The sequence below is a fragment of the Vigna umbellata genome, chromosome 4 (assembly GCF_029865625.1).
Source record: "Vigna umbellata cultivar VRB3 chromosome 4, Vumbellata_1.0, whole genome shotgun sequence".
In the NCBI taxonomy this organism is placed as follows: domain Eukaryota; kingdom Viridiplantae; phylum Streptophyta; class Magnoliopsida; order Fabales; family Fabaceae; genus Vigna; species Vigna umbellata.
In genome coordinates, this window is record NC_142168.1 from 34,446,932 (window position 1) to 34,466,987 (window position 20,056).

General features: G+C 32.0%; 2 protein-coding genes across 3 annotated transcripts; both read right to left on the reverse strand.

The window, feature by feature from the left end:
- Nucleotides 1-1,390: 1,390 nt before the first annotated feature.
- Nucleotides 1,391-5,551, reverse strand: LOC124823625 (cysteine-rich receptor-like protein kinase 42). Its single transcript, XM_047295879.2, has 6 exons — nucleotides 4,442-5,551; nucleotides 4,073-4,180; nucleotides 3,552-3,899; nucleotides 2,859-3,093; nucleotides 2,468-2,612; nucleotides 1,391-1,856 (listed from the first exon to the last, which is right to left on the reverse strand). The coding sequence occupies exons 1-6, from the start codon at nucleotides 5,223-5,225 to the stop codon at nucleotides 1,479-1,481; spliced, it is 1,998 nt and encodes a 665-aa protein (XP_047151835.1). The 5' UTR covers nucleotides 5,226-5,551; the 3' UTR covers nucleotides 1,391-1,478.
- Nucleotides 5,552-9,178: 3,627 nt separating this feature from the next.
- Nucleotides 9,179-18,565, reverse strand: LOC124823626 (polyribonucleotide nucleotidyltransferase). Of its 2 annotated transcripts, none has more exons than XM_047295881.2 (16): nucleotides 18,146-18,565; nucleotides 17,901-18,056; nucleotides 16,667-16,837; nucleotides 16,358-16,483; nucleotides 16,119-16,280; nucleotides 15,837-15,956; nucleotides 15,416-15,553; nucleotides 15,129-15,291; nucleotides 13,795-13,920; nucleotides 12,505-12,635; nucleotides 11,803-12,022; nucleotides 11,637-11,720; nucleotides 11,200-11,279; nucleotides 10,723-10,866; nucleotides 9,910-10,605; nucleotides 9,179-9,823 (listed from the first exon to the last, which is right to left on the reverse strand). In XM_047295881.2, exons 1-16 carry the CDS (start codon nucleotides 18,440-18,442, stop codon nucleotides 9,719-9,721), a joined length of 2,919 nt encoding a protein of 972 aa, XP_047151837.2. In that variant the 5' UTR covers nucleotides 18,443-18,565; the 3' UTR covers nucleotides 9,179-9,718. The 2 variants fall into 2 exon arrangements, with proteins under 2 accessions (XP_047151837.2, XP_087969942.1); XM_088113816.1 differs by lacking the exon at nucleotides 18,146-18,565 and adding an exon at nucleotides 17,521-17,661 and having other exon boundaries at nucleotides 17,901-18,030.
- Nucleotides 18,566-20,056: the final 1,491 nt, after the last annotated feature.

Here is a 20,056-nt window from a genome sequence, read left to right on the forward strand (position 1 = left end):
TATTGATGAATATATATTTTTTCTATTAAAAACATTTCATGATTCTTTTTACCCTTATACATTTCTTCCAGTGAATTCTTTATAACAAGTGTTATTTATAGATAAAAATCAAAGTTTATGGTGTACTAAATAACTTTTCTTCTAACATTTTTAACAATGCTTAAAGGGTTTTTCAATGTAGATTTCATACATTTTTTATGTGAGAGTAACTGCATTTAAGGATCGTTAATTCCAATCTTTATACCATTTTGTTTCAATTTTAGTTCTCCCTTCTCAAGTACTTTATGTAAAACATATTATATAGAAAAAAGTTGAAACATTCTTATATAAGGTTTAAAAAAAAATCAAGAGAATGATTGTTTCTTCAAATTTGTACACACTCAATGGGAATTTAATTTTAGTATTAACGTAAAAATTAACTAATCTTAATTACATTTAAGTTAATATAAATTAAGTAATACATATTATCTCAAGAAAAAAAAGGAAAATGAGAAGAATGGAGAAACAGCAACAAGAAAAACCTAGGGAATAAAATTCTCAAGACACGTTTAATTTTTTTTCCTATTACTATAACTTCTTAATGAAAAAAAAAGGGAAAAAAACAAGTGAATAAATAAATAACATAATTTTTTTTTCTATTAAAGTGTTTTTAATGCTAATATATTTATATTTTATAAAAATAAATTTAAGCAGACCTAAGTTAAAAAAAGAAGATAGGAATTGTCCAATGTATAAAATGGTATGCAATGATTTAGAGGTATATAATTAGTGTGCTTTTTTAATCAATTAAAATTAGGCTGATTTTTTTGTCCTTATGATGTTATAAATTAAATTATTATATTTTTATTTTTTAATTTTATATTGTTTTATATATTTTCATAGAAACTTTTGCTTTTAAAGCAAAACCAAATAATACTAGTGATACAATGGAAATAAATATTCGAATATAACATTTTTACTGAATTATATATTTTTATTTGACAACATTGTATGTAATTTAGTACAATTTCTTTGAGATTATCCATTTAAAATGTCATGAATTTAGCACCATTATATTGTTTATGTAGTCTAGTATTAAATTTATTTTACTTTGACAGAATAACTTTTACTAATTATTAAAATTTATCTAAAGATACCATATAGAAAACACTTCTTAGAATATGGGAATATAAAGTATTCTTCTTTTTAATTAAAAAAGAATCATTATTAGAAAAAGAGAGTAAAAATGAATATATACAAAAATATACATATTACATATATAAAAGAAAAATCTCTGTTAAACTATATACTCAATGTCCAACCAGGTCATTGTAATTTACTTGTTTAGTATGATGAAAAGTCTCTGTTGGAAAATTTCTTGCTCTTCTCGGTTACTATGAGGCAATTTGAATCCATATTGAAGATAAAACTTGATATAACTATCCTTTTCTTTTTGGTAGGTTAGTTGAGGGAATATAAAAAAAATGGAATTTTGGGAATCAAGCTTCCAAAATTGTTTCTTCACTTTTGGATGGTCTAATTAAGCTGCATGAACTAGAAGACTGAGAGGGGCTATAAGACACGCCAATCTTTTGAAATGTGTTTGATGAGGAGTTATCTATGCTAAAACCTAAAGGAGCTGTTTGACTGAGTAATCTAGAGTTCAAAAATGGAGGTTGTTTTGGTATAGGCACATCCAAATTTGAATTGCTTAACATGCAAGCAACTTGAGCCATGGATGGCCTAAGGGAAGCAGAAGCTTGTGTGCACAGTAATCCAATTTGAAACACCCTTGATGCTTCTCTTTCAGGAAACTCATCTCCCAAGCATGGATCTACAGCTTCAGCCAATCTGTTTGATTGGTAAAGTTTCCAAATCTGGTGCAGAACAACAATCATTCTACATCAGTAATCACAAACAATGAACTATTTATATGCAGTTGGAACAACAACACTTTCATACTCTATTTGCACTTATCATAGAACATAAGCACTTTTCTGTGTTCTGATTAACTTTCCCAGAAGAATATTTAGAAGAAAAAAAACAGATAAGTTAATTTGTTTTCTTTTCTTTTCTGAGAAGTTTATGTGAGCAAATTCTAAGTCCTTGAGAGAGCTTATAAAAATAACTTATGATGTATCAGTTAATTACTTTCATTTATTTCAAGAAGTTCATATGAAAGTTAATCATATTTGTTTTTAATCATAGAAACTGTTGGGTTTATCGAGGAGGAGGTTCACTCAAAAGATATGATACCAATAAGATTTGAGTCCAACCACATAAGAAATCGACACCATTCTATGTTCAAAACCTTAAGGCAATAGGTCTTCACCTTTATATACTTTTTCATTTCTATACAAGGTGAAACTTAGACTAGCACTTGAAATTCTAACAGAAACAACTTTATACATTAGCATTAAGATTACAAACACTAGTTCATTCAACAAGGGTTTAATTAATCTTTACGCAGTTTAGGCACTAATCTTACTGTTTGCAAAAGAGAACCAGAATCCTCACGGAAGACATTGTTCTTCCTGCCACTTGCAGTCTCTAGAACAAGCACTCCAAAACTATAAACATCTGCTTTATCTGTAAGTTGTCCTTGAGTAAGATACTCAGGAGCCATGTAACCTCTGCTCCATGAAATGGACAGAAAAAAAGAACTGGTGTCACTTAAAACCAAGAAACCTGTTAACAAAATGCATAAAAACTACACAGTTTCAATTATCAGCTCATGCTTTTTTCTTGAATGGTTTCTTTATACGATAACAGTGTTTTCCTATTACAATACATTACATATCATGAAGTGATATGCACATTTGAAAATGTAGGTTTGAACCTTTCATGCATGATGTGATGTGTTAAACTCAAAGACTCACAGTGTTCCAGCAATTCCTGTGCTTAGATGTGTTTTATCAGCACCAAAACACCTTGCAAGACCAAAATCTGCAATCTTGGGGTTGAGATTCTCATCAAGAAGAACATTGCTACTTTTGATGTCTCTATGGATTATTCTTATTTCAGAGCCTCCATGAAGATATGCAAGCCCTTCTGCAATTCCAACAATTATTTCAAACCTCTGCTTCCATTTTAGAATCCTTGTTTTGTCCTTTTCTGCAAAGCAAATTAGTCTATCACCTTACTGAAACTGCACATAAGAATTTGATTTTCTCTTGCCCTTCCTTCACTATTTGCATCAAAGAGGTTGATCTTATGAAATCAAAAAACGGACTAATTCTTATGAAAAACAAAACACCATGTATATGACACTTTCATAAATAAGGGATTAAAAAAGAGATTTTAATTTGAGGAGAAAAAAGGATGAACTTTGTATGAAATCTCACCCCACTCACACGTAAGGAATTGACATTACTCTCTACCAAAAACCTTAAAAACCTTAAGACAATGGATTAATGGGTCTTTCACTTTTATATAATGTTCTAATTTAGCATTTCTATCGAATGTAGGACTTGGATTCACGGATTCCCAACAAATTAACCAGATATTTAACTCAAGTAAGAAACTAATTGAAAACATAGCACAATATTTTGATTAATAGAGAGAAAGGGTACCAAAAATGAAATGGTCTAAGCTCTTGTTAGGTAGGTATTCATACACAATGAGGCTCTCAGGGCCTTCAATGCTGCAACCCAATAGCTTGACAAGGTTCTTGTGATTTATTCCGCTGATTAAATTCACTTCATTGAAGAAATCATCCACCCATTGTCTATTATTGAAGATCAATCTCTTAACAGCAACATCTTTCCCGTTTGGGAGAGTCCCTTTGAACACAGAACCAGCTCCTCCTTGGCCTATTTTTCTTGGAGTGCTAAAATAATCCGTGGCCTTCTCAAGAGTTTCATATTTGTAATTCAAGCTAGAATTCTTCAAATAAGAGGGAATCTCAATGAAGTCCTTTTCTGATTGGATCAGGAGAATATGAAATCCAGCATCAGAAAAATTAACAGACAATCATTCTAAATAGAGAAATGATATATATATATATATATATATATATATATATATATATATATATATATATATATATATATATATGCAATTTTTAAGACAATAGTGTTCTACAGAACTTTACTTTTTCTCTTTTTGGTGAAGGCCACATAGGAGACTAAGAGAGAGAGAACTACAACAACTGCAGCCAAGACTGAGACTGCTGTAATGATGGTTCTTTTTCTAGAAGAATCTGAAAAATGAGAACATGGACAATGGCATCAACATGTGTGTAAAATAAATGACTAACATGAATCTGTCATCTATGAATTAAATCTAGGAACTGTTATGGTAGTGTCTGAAATGCTGCATTTCTGTCACAATGATAGAATAACAAATTCAACTCCATCTTCTTTCCCTTATCATGTATTCTATAAGCAGTGGAAGTATTGAAAGTGCATGATAGAAGATTTTGATATGAAAACTTCAAACTAGTACAATACAACACTCTTACCATCTCCATCACCATGTTCACCTCCTTGATTGTAGAACTTAACAGTGGAATATCTCAAATAACAGCCAGAATTCAAGGCCCTCCCTTCCTTCTTAGGCAAACACCCTCTAACCTCATTTCCAGCTTTCTTCAAGCAATCACCACACCCTTTTTCTCCAACAGTTTTCCAGCACTGTGCCAAAGCATAAACTCCCTCACCTTCTCCCACTGCAAACCCTCTTCCCTCATTCACTGCCACCCTCACCACATTCTCAACCACTTTCCCAACACTCTTGCCAAACACCACCTCAGCCTCACCAGCCACACCACCATACTGTGTGGTGCAGTTCACTGTATCCCTCAAAGGGTCAGTGTCCTCAGAGTAGAAACTGTAGTTATCATAGCGAAGGAAGCAACCATCAAGGTAAATGTGACCAGAAACGGAAGGCACGCAGCGAGGAAGCTTGGTGCGACTGGCTGCAAAGCACTGAAGACAATCAATATTGGAAAGATCTTGGAAGCACTGTGCCAAACCATAGATCGGAGAGGTTGATGACGGTTCCTCAGAATGAGTGCCCCAGTTGTTTTTGCTCACAAGCTCTTGAAGCCTTCCCATTTCTTTGGTGAAAACAGGGACATAGTTACCACTTGGTGATGCTCTGTGAGTGCCACAGTACAACCCCACTTCAGAGATTCTTGGATCAGACACTGCTGAATGTGAGAAACACAAGAGGGTGGCCACTGCCAAGATAACAACATCAAAAGCTGCAATCTTGCACTGGTTGCTGTGACATTTGAAAGCCATGATGCTTGTTATCAAATCCTTCAAACCGGTTTGGTTATGTTCTTGATTTCCTACTGATTCTTTATATTGCAGAAAACAAGACTAATAATAATACAGTCACATGTGTCTAATCTTTGATATTGCTGAAAATTATAGACAAATACTACTGATGCTGTCACATTTGCGTAGTTTTGTCCTTATCTTTGATTGATACAGTCACAAATATGGTTGTGATTGATCACTCAGACTTAAAAAATCTTCAAGTTGCAGCTATTGATTGTTTTTACAAAGCTTTCTTGTTGATGTTCTGCAAGAAATTGTTGAGTCTTCTTCTTGTTGTGTGTTTTCTGATTTTGAGTGAAAGAAAAGGCAACGAGAGAGACAGAGACAGAGAGAGAAAGTTTGCGTGTTTTTGGCACCTTTGAATTTTCATTGTTCTTGTGTTACTGTCATCGTTTGCTTCAGTTTCTAACATAATCACTGTGACAGCATAGTCACTTGTGGAATGTTCAAACCAAGCACATCAAACATTCATTATTAATAATGGTTTCTAATAGTATCCAAGGTTTTAGATTTTCTGACAATTTTTTGGTAAATTTACTGGGAATTATATAAAATTGTTCAAACAATAAGTAAAATCCATAAAATTTTTGCTATTTTTAACAAATTGTAATCAATAATTACGAAATATTTATTTTTTAAAAAAATTATGCAATTTTTTAATATTTAATTAGTAATATGACTGTAAAATTTTCTCCCTTTCAACTAAATTTTGCCTATATATATACAGGGTCAAGAAAAAGAGATTTTATAGTTTGTGGTAAATAAAATAAGACCATTTGTAAATTTACATAATTATGTGATTATTTTTCATTTGAGATATTGTATGATTATTTTTTTATATAGAAATGACAAAATTATGTTTTTAATTTGATAGAAAAATTATCTTATTAAAAAATAACTTTAAAAGCATATAGATGAATAGTAAATTATGATTTTTATTTACTAATTTATTTAAATTAAAGTCAAGTACTACTGACAAATTTAATTTAGTTTTCCTTCTAGAAAAAGGGAGAAAAATCGTGTAATAGCTTTTATGGAGTTGTCAAAGGGAATATTGCACTTTTTTTAAGATATTGATTTGACTCTTCAATACACTTTGGAACTAAACAGAAATCATTGGTGACGAACCATGATAATTATCTAATACAAACGTGTTTTCTCCTTTTAAATATAAAACATAATTTTTTTTTGTTTTTTGGCTGTCTTATTTTAATTTTTTTAATTGGTGCTTATATTAATTAATCTGAAGTGTCTTTAATTAATTTTATTCATAAATTATAAATGGTCTTTTTCACTACATATTAAAGAATATAGTTTAAAAAACAAAAATTCTATTATTAGTATAAATTATTTAATGATGTTTTTCGGAAAATAATTCAATTTTAAAAAAATTTAATGCTACTGACTTAACTAATTAATCAACTTTATTATGATCATCTTTATTGCAACTGAGGTCAATCTTTTTTGTCAACTATTTATTTTTAGTATTTTGTTTTGTATGTCAACATGCAATTTTTACAACTTTTGAGAATTATATTCTTATGGAGCAAGTTAACATGCTTTCTAGAATGTTTGAATAGACAAGATTTTAAGAATAAAAATAACATATTTCCATTTTACTCCTTAAAATGTGATTGGATGTTTGACTAATTGCTAAATAGACCTTTTCTTTTGGGCTAATTTTGGATTTGAATTACTCAATAAATATTTCTCACAATTTATATAATTTTATTGGTTAAAAGTTGACCCTAAAAGAAGAAATTGTTTCAATGAAGAATGTGAGTGGACTTGAGTAGAATATACGTAGATTTCTTAATAAGAATTGAAGCAGAACAAAGTCATACATGACAAGTTTGAATAATATGAAAATAAGAATAAAATTATTAAATTTTTTTAACCAAATTTAATTTTTGGTTTCACTAAAATAAATTAAGTTTAGCTTTAGTTTATCTACTTTTGTTTTTTCATTTAAATATATCACTTATGAATCTCAAGTATATTGTAAAGCATTTGAAATATATAAAATAAAAAAAGGTTAGAATTAAAAAATTATATTTTATCTATTAAAGAGTTGATGAATAGTTTCGATTATAAAATTATTTAAAAATAGTTTTGTTATTTTAGATTAACTTAATATTTTAGTAACTCAACAATAAAGAAGAATGAGAAAATTATTATAATTTTTTCAACAACTGTCTAATTTTTTATGATAAAATGGTATTTAATTAATTTAGTTTTGTTAGGAATTTAAAGATATATTTAGTAAAGATAAAAAAAGAAGTTACTCTACAAAAGAAACACATAAATTTACCATTTTAAAGTTTTATATTAAAAATCATCTCAGATCTATTATATTAATTTATTTCAGATTTTATTAATGCTGAATATCTTTGATAATTTATTTTCTCAGAAAACCTAAGCTTTAGAAGATTAACTTTATGTCCATAATAATCCAATTTGAAACACATCAATGGTTGGTGAAGTTTCTTTCTTTTTTAAGGTATCAATGTCTTCTTCACATTAGGAGACAGTCAAAGTTTGTGTGTAAATAAAAGAAGAAGAAAAGCTTATACTCATAGATAAAAATAAAAAAATAAAATAATATATAAAAATTGATATTGATTCATTTATTATTTTAAAATGTTATATGAAAAATAATGTTGAATCTCTTATATAATTAAATTTAAATTTATATTATATTTTTTCAATAAATTTCATTTCTGAATAAACCTAACACATATAGAACATAAGGTAATTACCTGAAACAAAGCAAAATCTTACATAACATTAAAATTTAAATTGCATAACATAATTAAAGAACTTAACTAGTTATAGAATTAGTTTTGATAACAAGTTTATACTTTTACTTGTTAAAATAAAAAAGTCACATGAACAATAAATTACAAGCTATGAATGCACAAAAGTTTTTTGACTTTGAAAGCAGTATTTAAATAAGCTGTTGTTTCTGACATTTGTGATTGTTGACTTAATAGTTAATAGTTGACCACATTATACAGAAATAATAATTATATGTTTTGACTGTCGAGTCAGGATTTGGTTACTACTGTTTAATTCGGGTCAAATATTTTAGGATTAATTCAAAGGTTTATTATTATTATTATCCAAATAAAATTGGTATGTCTTTTACTTGAGTTACATATTTATATCCGTGCGTACTAAAAAATCAAAAAATAATTTATTTGATGTATCAATCAGTTGTAAATGTTGAGCATTTTTTTCCTTAAATTACAATCTTTTGTGGACAAGAAAACAATTAAAATAACAATTATCTTGAATTGTTTTTAAAGTTTTGATTCACTATGGATCTTTTAATTATATTAGTCATTTTTCTTGAAATATGAATTTAATTAAGTTATTTTTAATACTTATTTTCTGAAGTCATATTCTTTAAAGACAAGTTTTCGGACTTATTCCAACCTCCCACCAACCTTAACTTTTATATATATATATATATAATCAATCTCAGTTACGTGCTATCTTGGATCTCTTTCACTATTAAAAATATATATTAGAATTAGAAAATAAATACAACTAACAAATCTTTTGGTCAAAATCGTAACATTAGCTATATGAATTTATTTTAGTTGTGAAGTTTTTAATTTGGTTAAGTCAAACGATTCTTTCAAATAATCACCACTTCACACAACACATACTACAAGTTTTCTATTTTTCATATAAAAATAAAATTTTCAAATATACCTCTTACTGCAAGTATACTTGTTGAGCAAGACAATTCATTTGAATAAAAAAAATATTAATTCTTAAATTTAACCAAGAATAATCAGAATTATATAACATTACGTTTATGGATATTTTCTTGCAACTAAAATTTGGTATTTATTTCTTTAACTTTTACACCAAAGAAAAAAATCACCTAAACACTCTGACACTGAAATTGCAATGAATGAAATTCACTGCCAATGACCACATCTATTGATAGATAACAGACGTATCAATGTTTTAACACGAAAATCTGCAAATTCTGCTATTGATCAGTAAACTCTAGTGATAATACATGGTAAAGGTTAAGAGCATAAGGAAATTTTCTCATCACCAATAAAATTATAACACTGTTCGTGCTTATTAGCCTTTACTCTGATAACATCAATCTACAATTTGTTGTGTCAAGTAATTGTAGTTGTTTTTCTTCAATCATGCAGTATCCTTGAACCACGTCCATGCCTTCCGTCGATCACAAAGTTCATCTCTTCTAACTCACCAATTGCAACTGATAAAGAAAAATTTTGGTAAACTAGTTTAATCACTACAGAATTTTGAACCTAAACAGCTGCACCGAAATCATCGTCCTTGCAAGATGAGCATTACCATCACTTTGCCATATAACCAAAACTATTAACCACCTTATATTTGAATATTCCAAGCCATGGCAGGGTAAATATATGGACTCTCATGAACGACCAACAGGGAAGTTATTTATCATCAACTAAAGACAATACAGGAATTCCCTTGTTAGAAAAGCTTGAGCACACCACTCGCATCTCATCGCCTATTTTAAAGTCCCTACTATTATTTTCCTGCACGATAGAACAGTAACAGGTTAGCAAGTGAATTGAATGGCTCATGGTGCAGACAAAAAGACAATACAAAGATGGATTCCTACCTCAAATCGGTACACTCCTCGAACTCCTCCACCCAAATCCAACACAAACCCCTGCGCACGAACTTGATATACTTTAGCAGTTACTATGGTTCCAACTTCAAGATCTTTTGCAGTTACAGAAGCCCTATTTTTGGGTTTTTGTTCACCCCCCTCTTGCTTTTGAAGATCAGATGTTGACTCTTTTTGCATTGAAAGTTTTGTCTTCTTAGCACTAGTATATGGCAAGGGACCTGAATGAGAAGTTGAAGAATCGATAACATCTTGAGATTTACGAGATTTTGATTTCGGTGCAGAATGAATTGCATTTTGAGATGGACGTGATTTTGACTTGCGATCCAATTGGACGCCATTATCAACCTGAGGAACTTTGGAAGATTTCTCCTCTTCATCACACTCTGCAGCACTACGTATTACAATTACTGGTACTTGGGAGGTTGGGGATTTTGCTTCACCCGACTCAAGATCACCTAAAGACAACTCAGAAGCAGAATTTTGTTGTTCTTGTACTCTAGACGCATTCCCGTCTGTTTCTTTTGCGGACGTAACAGATCCTTCAGTTACATCATTAGTCTCCAATATTCCAGGACGAGGAAAAGTTGCTTTAAGGGATAATTTGATGTTACCATAAACATCTTGGCCTATGCACATCAAAGAAAGCTTCTGGCCAACAGAGACAACCTCTGAAACTCGGGAAACCTATGTATGCAGTCATTAAAGACAAATTATTACATACAAATTGTTTTGCCTGCTATTAGCAGACCCAACACACGACCCTTAACGACAACCAAAAAAAATAGTTAAAATCATACATACAGGTTCATATGACAACTCAGAAATGTGGAGTAAGCCTTGGTGGCCACCATTAAACTCCACAAAAGCGCCGTATTCTTTTATATTGGTGACAATACCTGTGTAGATACCTCCAACTTCAATTTCACGGCCCACAATAAAATCAACCTGGCAAACAAGAGGATTGAACTTCAGAATGAAAACCATTATGAAATATATGAGGGTGACATTTCACCATTTGTCATTGATATATCCATGACTTAGCATGTATATAAACAAAATGAAGAGCCACACATGACTCCCACCGAGTAGTATATATGAATATATGTAATTAATAATTCTTAAGGAAAGCATTACTTCATGATATTATCAATTTAACAGTGCATCAGCAACTCCTGATATAGGATAGACAATTATCTCACTTGTGACTAAAAGAATAAGACTCCAAACAAAAAGCACGATTGGATAAAAATTAATGGTTCAACAGAATGGAAGAAGTACCTTTTCTAGTACTTTGTCCATTACAGATTGATTCTTAGCAACTACTGTAAGTTCTCCATCGCCTACAGACATCCGTGCACCTGATTGGAGTGCATGATAACATGTTCAGTAAATTTGATCAATCACTCTAAGTATATATATATATATATATATATATATATATATATATAATACAGCACGCAGAATTCAGTAGAAATCATAAAAGACAAACATGGGACAATATATCAATGTATAGTTTAAAAAGAATTTTTAAAAAACACTGCAATCAGTGACAAGATTAAGAAGGATCAAAGCTCGCAGACCCAAAAACTATGAACAAAATGAATCCTTCTACAGTTATACCTCAAAAAGCATATCAGAAACGGGAAGTATAAGACAACTTCACAATTCAGTCTAAGTGGCAGGGGAGACCAAAGATACTTAAAAGTTAAATTCACCTGTTTCTTCTTCAATTTTTTTCTTTAGAGCGCCCATTGGCCCAATTAGGCGACGAATAGCATCGTTGTTGTACTTTAAAGTGGCTGCATCATCAGAAATAAATTTCAAACTTTGGTACATCATACTTTATCAAGGAAACCTATTAGAAAAGATAAAAATGTCAACCTAGCCGTGGAGAAGTACTGTCATTCTTGTTGCGAGGTATACTAATTTCTTGTTCCATGTGTTCAAGAATGAGAAGACGAGCTTTGTGTGCAGGTTCTAAACATTCACAAACGATATCCAGAGGAATTCCAGCTGGTTTCATATCCAACTGACTAGCAGTAACTCCTTTTCGAGTTCCAGCAATTTTGAAGTCTATGTCACCCAAATGGTCCTCCAAGCCCTTAGAAAAATTAAAAATAACACTTTTGCATGAAATCAATAATCTTTTTTTGTTCAAAATTAATATAGAATAACTGAAACACAAGATTCCATAAAACATAAAGGTAAACGTTGAAATATTTAATATTATTGAAACACATATTTCGATTATCAAAAGTAAGAAACTAGAATGTCACAATGTAACTATATTAAATTATATATTCTTAACAAATATGCAAACAAAATTCATCACTTTTTGAGCATCTTTATTTGAAATTAAAAAACATTTCAACATAAATTAAAAATATAGAAATTGTTCCAAAAAATTGACACAAGTTATTCAAAATGATCACAGAAAGGCCATGAGTAACAACATGAACTTGAAGGTAAGTATAGTTGTTAAATTAATAGAAAGTATACCTTCCAACCAAAATAGCCAGTATATAAAATGATATAGCTCAACAATATATGAAATGATATAACTCAACAAGTTCTGGAATTTACCAGAATATCAGTCAATATGCGATAGTCTGCTATTTTGCCAGTGGATGGATCAAGCTCACTAACAAGACCCACAGAAACCCCAGCAACATGTTCACGTACAGGAATTCCAGCCTCCATCAAAGCCATACTACCTACAGAATGGAAAGATTCACTGTGAATTTTCTCTTTATCTGCCCATGGACATTGGCATGTTACTTGCAGCGGATCAAATTATATTAAATTGCATACTTCTCTATTGTTCTGTGGGTTTGCACATGGTAACAAGTATCGGACTATTCACGATACAAATCAATAAGAATAGCTCGAAGACTTGTTTTTACTCCTGTATTGTGTTCGTATCATACGACTCGATTTTTGAATCGATATCAAATCAAATGAATCTCTCCGAATCACAGCTTGAATCATAACATCCACACAGAGAGATGTCACTCGTCGTGGTACCTCTCATGGCAGGTACTCTTGCTGCAGCAACTCTTGCGATGGCACCTCTTACGGTGTAATCCCTCCCATCGATGGGGGAGAAGAAGCTAACAAACCACAGCAGCACCTCTTTTGGTGGCTACTCACGGCAGCGCAACGGCGACTCTCAGGGCATCAACGTGGCTGCCGAAGGCACAACCTGGCCTTCTAGTGTTGATGATTAAGACAGATAAGCTAGGGTTTTTTAGTGGGTAAGAAATGAGTCTGGTTTTAACCTAAAACTTTAGCCCATATTTAGTTTAAAACATTTAAAGGGTAACTAGTAAATGATAACTCCCTCTAAAATTACTACTGCACCCAAAAGAAAAATGGTGACTATGGAGACAGTCACTGTACCCATAAAATTGTTTTTTTGGATCAAATATTTATCAACCCAAGTATTTTTTTTCTTAACAAAGGAGTTGGGTCATACAATCTAACCCAATCCAACCGTTATAACATTAACTTGATTTATTATTATATAATCACTCTTTTTTAACGTAATTGTTGCTATTAATTACATCTTTACGTGTTTGTATATTTTTTATGTTATACTTTTTAAATGTTTATGAATCTTAACAATACAAAATGATTTGCGATACAAAACATAAGCTCTCTTATACGTGATACGATTTGCAATTCAACTACCATGGTTTGCACACCTAGTAACAAGCTACAACTTACATGGTACATTCATTTTGACTCTCTTTTTCTAACAATGATTTTTTTTATTCAAAAAGAAGAATACTTAATGTTTATGAAGCTTAAACACATGAATATGGTCATAAAATGGCATTACAAATTCTGATGTCGTGAATTAAAAAAGTGTACCTCCACATACAGTTGCCATTGACGTTGAACCATCTGAAGCCATCACTTCAGAGTTGACACGAATGGTATATGGAAAATCTTCTTTAGGGGGCAAAACAGCAAGAAAAGCTTTCTCAGCAAGAGTTCCTGAAAAAGTAAGACGACAAAAAAGAAACTTGTTAATTAATGACCTTTTTGATTGGCAAAGCTGAAATACAATCACTTCTATTATTAAGAACAATGTCTCTTTCTGGTTTCCAAAATAAGTACCCCTGTTTGGTCAGCCGTTAATTATTTTATCTCAATTGATAATTTTTTGAGACTGTCCTTTCAGCATTGAGTGGTAGATTCTGGTGTTTACTATTTCATACACAGACTTTTGGTAATTTCCTCTTTTATTATATAGTAAAATATTTTTAAAGTTTGAGAGAAATCATATAAACAAGAATTTTATTCAGTGTAAAAATGAAGTCAATACAATAGGATGAGAATTAGTTGTGTACAGCTGATCAAGTATTACAGTAGAAATGTAACTACTTCAACTAACTCCCGACCACCTGAACTAACAGAAAATTAGTTAAATGATACATTTGTCAGTAACTACTACCTAACAAATATGCTGAACACTAACTAGAGGTTTCAAACTATACTCCCAACAATTAAATTTAATTTTCTATACCGCACATGATCGTGTTTACATTAAGTAACTCTCTCCACCGCCAATTACCTCTCATCAGTTTACTTTGCCATTCATTCCACCAAAAAAAATTGAATATCCATCATCACAAAGGCAGAAAAAACAGATAGGCAGAAAAGATCCAGCAGTCATGGATCTCTCTTGTTCACCCTCAAATAGCAATAGAAAAAGCTTTACCACCAATATCCCAAGATAGGATACCTAATTAAATGCCCAGATAGATAAAATATTCCAATAATAATGTCTTAAAATAAAGATAAAACAGTATATATTTAAGTTAAAGACAATATTAACCATTATCTTTCCAACTGTCTAATTCTTAAACATTATGCACACTAAACTAAATTAGGGGGATATAGTGGCGGAGACCATTCCTAAATTTGTACACTATCTTCCAAAGTGGCAGATAATAGTGAAGGGAGTATAGAACTTCTGAGAAAGACACTTATTTTTTTTCTTTCAATAAACCTTTCCCATTGTTTAAATTTCAAAGTAGTGTTAAATTAAAACAGCATTTTTCTTTCAAAAAACAAAAACAAGTCCTACTCAATTATGTATTGACATTTTGAAGGGAAACGTTGTACAGAGATTTTAGCTATTTTTCAAATATGGGAGACCACAAGAAACTTTGGATAATATTTATACGTTACTCATTTACCATGACCAACTTCACGCCGGTTTATACCACCATGTTTACCAACTTCATTTATGCAGAATGGTGGAAAACTATAGTGAAGCATAAATCTCTTTGACGGAGGACCGACAACAGACTCCAAGCGTTGAGCATCTGTAGGTGCTCCAAGTGTTACTGTACAAAGAACCTGTCAATGACATCAACTTACACCACAGCAGATAGAACTCGAACTAAAAAAATATACTATTTCTCATCTTCACATATGCCTAACTTTCAACCACCAATAACAAAAAACATAAAATATATTTTACCTGTGTTTCTCCACGGGAAAATAACGCAGATCCATGCAACAAGGGTATACATCCAGCTTCACAATACAAAGGCCTTACTTCATCTAGTTGTCTTCCATCAACTCTGTTTCCTTCTGCAATAATTCTTTTACGAACCACCTAAAATGATGAATACTTTACTGAGTGCAAATAAAATACCCCTACATTCATTTTCAAGTTTAGAACTAAATATTTTATGACTAAAACATCTCCCTATTTCGTTGGAAACTTTAGAAGATGATGAATCAAACCAATAAGATAATTCTTTATTACTTTCTATTTACTCAAACAATAGCCCTAGTGAGTTTCCTTTGATATTTGTTCCCTACTTGTAATCTTAAAATGAAAAAGGTAATAGGCATATTAGTCTCTAAAATTGTAAACTTATCGCAATGCTCCATACCTTCTTCCTTACGGTATCTACAGCCTTTGATAAGACTTTTAAGCTTTCTTCATCACCTTCTTCTACAAGCACTCTCTTTACATCTTGGGTAATATTGTCCAATGCTTCCCCACGTTCAAACTGGATGAAAATCCATAACAGATAATCCAAATGTAAAATGAAGAAAAAACATCTAACTTTCACAAAACTTATTAAACAAGAGAAAAAGAATAGAACACCTTCCCATAGTAGGAACTTTCACAAAACATATTAAACAAGAAAACAAGAGAAAGAATACAATACCTTCCCATAGGTAGGATCAGTAAAAACAGCTTTGATAGGTTCCTCTGCTATATTACTAACTTTGTCCATTGTTTTGTCGGACAGCATAGACAATTTGTACTCCTTCTTAGATTTACCAGCTTTAGCAGCAAGTCTGATTTGAGGTTCAATATACTTAATTGCCTGATGAATTACAGCAACCCATCTCAATAACATTCATTTAACAAAAGAATAAACCAAGTAACAAATTTCAAAATCACCTCTAGATGAGCCATCCTTAACCCAGCTTCTAGGTCTTTCTCAGATATCTCACAAGCTTGCACATCAATCATCAAAGTTTTGTCCATTGTACCGGCATACACCAAGTTAAGATCACTCAATTTAAGCTGCAACATCATAATTAGAAGGCAATGAGAACAGAAAAGAATGGGTTAACAGAGATGAACAGAGTCAAACCATTCAAAAAGGCATTAACAAAGTCAAAATCTAACTAAGCTACAAAACAAAGTTCCATCAATAAAAAAAATATTGCATAATCACTTTAAACAACATAATTTGCTCTAAATTACCTCATTCGTGGTAGGATTTACTATAAACTTCCCACATATCCTACCAATTCGAACCATTCCAATGGGACCGCCCCAAGGAATATCTGATAACATTAAAGCAGCTGATGTTGCATTAGCTGCCAACACATCTGGATCATGTTCTCCATCCGAAGAAAGAACACTTGCCGTTACCTAGTAAGTGAAATATTTCTTTTTTATTAGAAAAAACCCATCACAAATAAAAATTAAACAAAAATAGTAAACAATTTAATTAGAAACACGGTTTGATAGTAAATGTCTTTTCCACAAACACGCAGTTACACATTGTCATGTATGGTAAATTAGCTGTTTTTCATATTAACTACTACTGATTCTGATTGGTTCACCGTGTAACAACTTTCACAATGAAAGTGTATAACAATATCACTTTTAATCACTGAAGAAATTTAAAAAAAAAACAAAGTATCTAAAAATGCAATATATCAATCACTTTAGTCTAAAATTCAAGAAGTCGTACCACTTTAGCGATTATGACTAAATGTCTTCATAACCATTGTTGAGAGATAAGAATACGAAGAAAAAATGAAAAAAACTTCTCCATTAATTGAAAGTAACATATACATCAGTTAATATGTAACTTTATTACAAATGAGCTTCTCTAAATGGTTGTTTTCAACGCATGCATAACATTAGCTTGTAGTGAACTTTATTTCATCTTTCCCTCTTATTTTCTTCTACAAGTGGTTAGAGAGAAATTTTTTCCAAATAGACCCTATATTAGCAAATGTTTAAAGATCAAAGTAACAAAGAGTGGTTTAGGTTAGGAACTTATCTTCGAGTAACTATTTTATTAATACTGAGTATCCACTCTTTACCTCTTCTTGGGAATATGACCGACAGCCTCCTCCCAACCACATAGTTCCATTTACAAGACTTCAACCTAAAATCTTAGTCTTAGTTAAGGAATCAGAATCCAGTCCCATTAGAAAAGGTAACTTGTTGGTTTGTTTGGAGACCTGTTTCACATAATGTGGACTAATTTTAGTTTCAATGACTAAAGTGACAACATTGAATACTAACAAGAATGGTGTTTTACAACGATTTTTAAGTAGTTGATGTTGCAAAACCTGCCTTAAAAGTTATACTTAGTCGTTATTTCTAATTAGCATACGTTAAAAATTATTCACATTGTACATGCATAACAATGAAACACACAAAAGAGCAAGTACGATAAAATGATAGTAACATGACGCACCTGAACCTCGTGGTAAAATCCAGGAGGAAACAACGGTCGAATTGGCCGGTCAATGATTCGCCCACATAAGAGCTCGCGCTCTTTAGGAGGACCTTCCCTCCGCGTGAACGAGGTCGGAATCACGCCTTGCGCGAACTGCTTCTCTTGATAATCCACCTGTTATCACGAGCGAGGTTTTCATCATGTTTCATCGAGACATTTAACGGAATACTACTTGAGCAAGAGAGAGTAGCAGAGACACTTACAGTGAGAGGTAAGAAATCGCGAACAGCATCACCTTTAGCGGAGACGACGGTGGAGAGAACGTTAGTATTTTCCATTGTCAAAACGACGGCGCCGTTTGCGAAGCGGGCGAACTTTCCTGTCTCGAGCGTGATCACGCGCGAGCCGATCTCAAATTGCTCCGTGAAGATGTCGAGGTGTTTTGTGTTGGTGGTGCCGGCGAAGCCTCGGCGGCCGGAGAAAATGGTGTGAAAACGGAAGGTGCGCCATGTGAGAAAGTGCGGTGGTAGTCTGCGGAGGAGTGGGTTCGCTCTCCTCATTTGGAATGGTGAAGGGAAAAATGAAACGCAGGGCACAACACCAACTCGCTTAACTAAGAGTTATGTAGGGTTTAACAGAAAGCTACGCAGGGCTTAGGAATTTTATCATTTGTTCCCTTAACATAGAGCTATGTTGGGTTTAGGGTTTTTATTATAGGAAATTATATATTAACATTTTTTTTTACACAAAGTTGATCATGTACTTTTCTACATTGTTTTTTAATTTTTCTAAATTTGTTGAAAATGGAGAAATGAAAAACAAGATAATTGAAGCGCGAAGATTTGTTCAGCTTTATTTTGACTTTTTCTCTTTTCTCCTACTCTTTCAATTCTATTTGAGCGCGTCTTTTATTATTATTTTGATGTCTTTGCTTCTATTTTTTCTTTTTTTTCTTTTTCTCGTTACCTCTTCTTACCTCTCCTTATTTCTCACCAAATCAAATGAACACCATATATACTATTCAATCTTCATCCATTATTTTCTTCTATGGTCATTCACTCATATTTATAAACTTCATCATCATTATACATATTGTTTTTCCAATATTTTTTATTCTTCTTCATCTCATTATTTTCTTCTACTTCCATACATGCAAGAGCGTAGAGACTAAAAATGGGATTTAATCCTAACCTCCTTTGTCACATATTAGTCATCGCCTAGACACCATTTGTTAGAGTCTCTGTCGTCTTCTGATACCAACATCGTCAATAATGACTTATCCAATCGTGTTAGGATGGAGATCTAACGACAGACTCCTTCGCACCATTGTGAGCGCTCTTTACATTTGTTTTTCGTTGCCAGCCTCTCATCGAACTGCGCCTTCAATCTTACTCTGCAACTGCTTATGACAAGCATAAAGAGTTGATAGAGGAAAAGGGCCATGTGTTAAGAGATTAAAAGGTCATATGAATGCTCAAGAGCACACATGAAAAAATGAAGAATGTCAAATGGCATGATTTCATACTTGAAAAAGCTTATTGTTGGTATGATAATGTCTTGACTCTACAACATGATCAAGCTAGTCTTCTTGAGTTTAACGTTGTTCATGTCGAGCTCCATAAAGGTTAATCTAGCTTAACATAATTTTTGTCAAGCTCCGTAAAGTCTGGTTGATCTTCTCATTTTAGCCCATAATTGTGGTGGCCTACCTCTCTCAGTTACCATTTTATTCATTTCCTTGTTTCGACATTTGACATTTTTATATAGCACTATTACACTACTCCACTTGAGCTCGCTGTATGTCCTCCACAAAAAAAAACACAACAATTTGGTTAAGCTCAGCTAAAGCAGCCTGACAAGTCAGCTAAAGGAGCTCGACCATAACATGTGTGATGAAAATTGATTGTGTGAGTGGATGAGTTAACAAACATTTTTATCTATGGTGGGGATTCAGTAAATGTTGCAATGTGTTGGTTGTCATTGAGTATAAGAACAATGGGTAAACCATACATGAAACATAAGCGAGGAATAATGAACAAATAACTGGGTAGTAACGTAAAATATTTTGTACAAATTTAACACAATTTAATCAAATCAAACTTTATACAACAACCAATAATATGTTATTCCTATACCATAAACATTATTATAATTACTATACCATAATTCAAGTT

Excerpts from the sequence above, each read along its gene's own strand:
- LOC124823625 (XM_047295879.2), bottom strand. The coding sequence starts at position 5,225 with ATGGCTTTCAAATGTCACAGCAACCAGTGCAAGATTGCAGCTTTTGAT. Across the intron at positions 4,181-4,441 it reads TGAACATGGTGATGGAGATG|ATTCTTCTAGAAAAAGAACC; the intron begins GTAAGAGTGTTG and ends CTCATTTTTCAG. Across the intron at positions 3,900-4,072 it reads CTTCACCAAAAAGAGAAAAA|AAAAGGACTTCATTGAGATT; the intron begins GTAAAGTTCTGT and ends TGATCCAATCAG.
- LOC124823626 (XM_047295881.2), bottom strand. The coding sequence starts at position 18,442 with ATGAGGAGAGCGAACCCACTCCTCCGCAGACTACCACCGCACTTTCTC. Across the intron at positions 15,957-16,118 it reads CTGATCCTACCTATGGGAAG|TTTGAACGTGGGGAAGCATT; the intron begins GTATTGTATTCT and ends ATTTTCATCCAG. Across the intron at positions 12,636-13,794 it reads AATGGCAACTGTATGTGGAG|GTAGTATGGCTTTGATGGAG; the intron begins GTACACTTTTTT and ends TCCATTCTGTAG.